The sequence below is a fragment of the Carettochelys insculpta genome, chromosome 1 (assembly GCF_033958435.1).
Source record: "Carettochelys insculpta isolate YL-2023 chromosome 1, ASM3395843v1, whole genome shotgun sequence".
Lineage (NCBI taxonomy): Eukaryota > Metazoa > Chordata > Testudines > Carettochelyidae > Carettochelys > Carettochelys insculpta.
In genome coordinates, this window is record NC_134137.1 from 233973291 (window position 1) to 233978675 (window position 5385).

Below are 5385 nucleotides of genomic sequence, written 5' to 3' on the forward strand. Positions count from 1 at the left end.
TTTCACACAGTACTACGTGATCCAGGGGTTTGCCAATATAGACATACGCTTTGGGTGAACTATTCTTGCAGTTACTGAGCTGGCAGAACCGAAGTGCCCACCACCAAGCACAGACACTGCTTGCAAGTCACCTAAGGTGGAGGGAGACACTCTTCAAGACACTCCTCGAAGAAGGGATGGTTACTCACCTTTGGTGGCAATTAGAGTTCTTCAAGATGGTTGTCCTCATTGGTGCTCCACCACCCACTCTTTGCCCCTCTGCTTCAGATATAATTACGTCCAGGTCAGAGAAAGAACTGAGGATGCAGCTGGCTGTGTGAGCAGTGGGACAGTTCTAACAGTCATGTGCCAACATTCTGCATGCACACCCAGCTGCAGGGGCACTACTACTAACAATTTGCCAACCATGGATGCTGTGGCACTGGTGCACCTAAGGTGGAGCATCTATGGGGACACTTCTCAATGTAGAACTTTTTTCTTACAAGTTTGCTACACAGTATTTGTCAATCTATTCCACAATCTGAAATTTTTATCTGTTTTTTCAACTGGAGAAATCACTTTGGTTTTTCTTCCTGAGGCTTATTGCTGGTGCATAATAACTACTGTGTTCCACTGCAGAAGCATCTGCTTTTGAGGTAAGTCCAAAGACATCTCCATATCTACGATCTATCATATTGGGATTCTTTAGGGAAAAAGATATTTAAAAAGATCAGTTTTATATGTTATTGCATTAATTATATAAAATATTAATTATTATAATACTTTGGCTAAAATATAGGATAAGAATAGACTAAAACAGGCATAATTATTTTTGGTTTCAATAATATGTGTATTTGGCACAACACTTTTATATATATATACATCAATAATGATTAATAAACTATTTGTAAGACAACTGCAGATAGTTCATAACTGAAATAATGAGTCCAGAGCGATCTTCTAACTGTTGCAATTTCACTAATAGTGTTGAGGGCTATTCATTCTTGTTTTTGTTCAGTGCCTTTAGTTTCCTTCAGCATCTCTTTCCAATTCCTCTCCATTTCCTCTTTGCAGTTCAGGAATGCATCTTCCAGTCGCCTCATATTGTTGGCCAGATCTGGGTTGGTACGCATAACCACCATGTCATATGCCATCCAGGTTGCCTGCACTGCAACAACCCAACTAATAGATATTAGAAATTGAGCAATGTTGGGATGGTAGAGAAACAACTGATACTCAGGGAACAGTAGTGGGAATGAATACCAGTTATAGTCCTTGGCTGAGTGAACCTACAGTGTATTAAGTTGAACTGGGTGTGAACCAATTTCCTTCTGTTCAGAGAAAAAGCTCCAATTTTGAATTTTTCCCATTAAAAATAAAGTGAACTCAGCAAATTAAATTTCTCATAAAATGCAATTATAATTTAAATCAGTCAAAACTTTTAGTTTCTATTTTGATTTTTTCATTTTATGTTTATCAAATTTTTGACACTGAAATGAAATGTCATTTCAAAATAGAAAATCAAACCATTCTGTTCTGAGAAACAAAATTTAATTGAAACCCATGGTTTCTACAAACATTTTGCTTGTGATCCATTGGTATTTTTTGACAGGAAAAAAGTCAGAAAATTCTAACTAGCTCTAATATAAATCAGTGAGCACACTCAGCTTGGTGTTCACAAGTAGCCCTGCGTAACAAATAAGTGTGCACAACCCCATCTTTCATAACCAATTCTATACTACCAAACCAATGTAAATAGATTCCAAGTGTATGAGCAGCCTACACTAACAAGCTATTGTCAGAAATAAGCAGTTAAGCACTTCCCATTAATACCATCATAAATCTGTGCAAACCTCAGAAGCAATCCTACAATAGAAACAATTCACATCCACCAATGCTCATGAGCATATTAATAAAACTTTATAATTACTTTTACACAGACTGTTTCAAAATAAGATGAAGCTAATATGTTGTCAATCACTGCAAGTGTTTCTACACAAATATTTCTACTAGTGCTATAGTCAGAACACAGAAGGAATCTTCTGTAGTTAAAGCCTCAGAATCTGGTGCTGATAGCTATGCTTACAAATATGAAATTCACTTTCCACAAATATTCTTGTCAATTTTCTGATTCAGTAGACATCCCTTTCAATAAACTACTGGAATATATGAAGAATATGGGTACAGTGAATATAAACATACAATGAGCAAATTTGATTATAAATTAAATATTTGCTAAAAGATTTATTAGCAATATTTCTGCAGCTCTAGTAGTTTGTGGAGTCTAAGGCCTGGGCAGTTTGTGACCTTGCTGTTTTGTAGATGTGAAAATAGGAAGCATTCTGTCCATACTGAAAAATCAATAGGTGTGATTTAAGGGAAGCTATACAATAACAAAACAGCTGCCCTGGACTCAATAATAACCTTGTAATAACAAATCAATATTTACATAAGTGACTCTATTAGCAAACCACATAAATACAATAAACATGCACAGGCATATTGGTGGAGGAAACTGACTCATCCCCAGCCCCTCACTGGTAAGTCACTTTCAAGTATCTCACATAAGTTGAAAGAGAGTGACTTTCTGCTAAGACAAACCCAGCTCCAAGTTTGATCCCTGAGTGTGCAGCAGCTCTACTTATTGGTAATGTCCATTCTAGTGCATATTAACAAAGTACTTGCAATTTCTAGAACTGACAATGTAAGCATGGGGGAGCACCTTATCTATGACTGGCTAAAATACTTTACCTTGCATTATTTGAAAAGGAGAAGGTTACAGGGAAATCTAGACTGGAATCATAAAGCTCTGTGAAAAGATTTAACTAAATCCCTCTCTATTATGTATACAGATTAAATTCACAGAAGAATCTTTTATTTTCCCAGTTGGATGATCAGTGTTTGTCATCCACTGAGAACAGCCTCTCTCCATCCTCTTTAGAACTCCCCTTTAGGAAGTGAAGGCTGCTATCAAATTGCCTCTCATTCTTCTCTTCTGCCACCTAAATAAGCCCAGATCCCTCAGTCTGGTAGGTCATGTGCTCTAGTCCCCTAACCATTTTGGTTGCCTTCCACTGGACCTGCTCCAATGCATTCACATCCTTTCTATACTTGTGGGCCCAGACCTGGACACAATACTCCAGATGTGGCCTCACCAGAGCTGAACAGAGGGGCATAATAATGTCTCTAGATCACTGGAAATGCTCCTAATGAATCCCAATATGCCATTAGCCTTCTTGGCTACAAGGGCACAATGTAGACTCTTATCCAGCCTCTTATCCACTGTATATACCAAGGGTCAATAATCTTTCCAAGGTGGAGTATTGAAATTTGATATTTTGACCTCTATGTATGGCCAAGTGCCAATAATACTTTTTTTAAGTCACTAATAGGCCTTTTTACAACAGCTGCATTAATAAATAGAGATACAGAGCTTTACCATTCAGGTGGTGGTTGGTAGCATTAGGTAGTTTTTTGTTAATCCACAGGTGGCATGACTTTGAGCAAGTTCCCAGATGCCTGGGGAAGAGGGGGCAGGGCTGAGCCATCACCTCATGTATCACTCTTGGGACACCTTTTTTTTCCCTTTCCAGAAAAAAGCCGTACCTGATAATTTCTCCATTTCTTCCAGCAGTCTTTCTAAATCCCTGTTCAGGTCCTCCAGCATTTTTACCATGTTGTCATAATTTCTTTCATGAGGTTCAGATTTGGCCATCTACAAGAAGAGCAGAAAGTGAGCAATCTGGGGGAGTAGGGAATTAAGTTTTTCATACTGAGGGGAACATTTTAAATTGTATCTCTAAAAGTAACGTTAAATATATTAATGTCCTAGATTCACTTGCTAAATTCACTTAGCGCTTGGATAATCTCACCAGGTTCTTTGTGCATTGCCTAGCACTTCTCAGTTACTTTGAAATCACTGGAAGTTTTGGACATCTGCAGTGTCAAGCCCATGCCGTCTGTGAACTTTAGAGATCACAGTAGTAAATAAGACCACTAGCAGATCTTTTCTAATTTTCTACTGTCCTGGACTGGGTCCTTCAACCACCTGTTATTGCAGTTGCCAGTACCTGATGCTTCACTCAGTTGTAAAATCCCCCCAAGATACTAAAGACAAATTTGCATGTCAAAAGTTCAGCACCTATATAATGTATTTGGCCACCCACATAAATAACCTGATTTTTAGAGTTGCTGAACCTCCATAATTCAGTGGCCTAAGCAGATGTTGCAGGAGCTCAATAGCTGAAAATGAGCCCTCTTGTTGAGGTGCTAAATTAGAGATTTAGATACCTAACTTCAGGCAATCATTTTACAATGCTGGTCCTAGCCCACCCAGCCCCAGGGACTGACTTTTGTGAAAAGTTCTAGGAGGAAATGGAAAGCCAAAATATTGAGCTAATTTACATTTCTCTGACCATAAGAGCTGTATTTTCTTGGTTTTTTTTCTTCCTGGTAATGTTACATTTGGTAGCCATGTCTTTTTAGCTGTTATTGGGAATAAACATTGTCAATAAAGATGCCCATTTTCCCCCACGTGGTACAAAGCATATTGAAGAGAAGTCAAGACTTCCAGCCTAAGCCCAGACCCCTGGTGCTAACGGAAGCCCGGCCACCAGAGATGCACATTTCATGAGGAAGCCTGGAAATGAACAGATCCTTTGCCTCCAAGAGCGGCTTGTAAGACAGCCTCTGGCCCCGCAGCACGAGGTCACGTCGGCATTGGTTTACAGGCCTGCGCCGCTCTGAAGAGTCGGGAAGACGTTAAAGCATCGCACCCCGGTACTGCAAAGGGGGCGCACCCTGGCGCCCCGACACACGCAGGGGCAATGCGAGGTGGCGCAGCGCGCTGTGCGGTGCAGCACTCCTCCGCTCCGCTCCGCCCTCCCCTCACGCGCCGCGTCACCGCCGCCCGGGCGCTCCGCTGGCCGGAGCCGATCCAACTCGCCAAGCCAGGCCGGACACAGACCCGCGCCGTCCCGACCGGCGCACGCGGCCCCGCCTCCCGGCAGGGCCTCACCCTCTCGCTTTCCCGCCTAAACCAACTGTCGTCCCCTACCCGCCGGGGAGCGCGCGCTTCCGGCACGGCGCACCCGGCGACTAAAACTAGCGCGCGAGGGCGCTTACCGCAAAACGAAAGTTCTCTTTTCAGCGTTTTGTCCCCGGGGCTGAGCCTCGTTTGCCGGACGGTGGGCGCGAGAACCAGCCTCGGGAGGGCGCATACTGGGGCGCTGGGCCAATGGCTGGGACGTTGGGGGGGCGTTCCACGGGGACTGGGATTTGCGCTGGCTCGCCGCGGTATCAGCCGGGCGCGCCCTTAGGCTGGCGTCTGCCCTCGGTGCGGCCTTGCGCCCTTAGGAGCTTATCGGGTCAGTTGGTGCACTAAGTTTGGCGCCTGACTGCTGGGCC

General features: G+C 42.8%; 1 protein-coding gene across 2 annotated transcripts; it reads right to left on the bottom strand.

The window, feature by feature from the left end:
* Positions 1–916: 916 nt before the first annotated feature.
* Positions 917–4934, bottom strand: SYCE3 (synaptonemal complex central element protein 3). 2 transcript variants are annotated; one of them, XM_075002224.1, is made up of 3 exons: positions 4779–4934; positions 3586–3694; positions 917–1147 (listed from the first exon to the last, which is right to left on the bottom strand). In XM_075002224.1, exons 2-3 carry the CDS (start codon positions 3692–3694, stop codon positions 978–980), a joined length of 279 nt encoding a protein of 92 aa, XP_074858325.1. In that variant the 5' UTR covers positions 4779–4934; the 3' UTR covers positions 917–977. The 2 variants fall into 2 exon arrangements, with proteins under 2 accessions (XP_074858325.1, XP_074858315.1); XM_075002214.1 differs by having other exon boundaries at positions 4755–4934.
* Between the last annotated feature and the right edge of the window lie 451 nt (positions 4935–5385).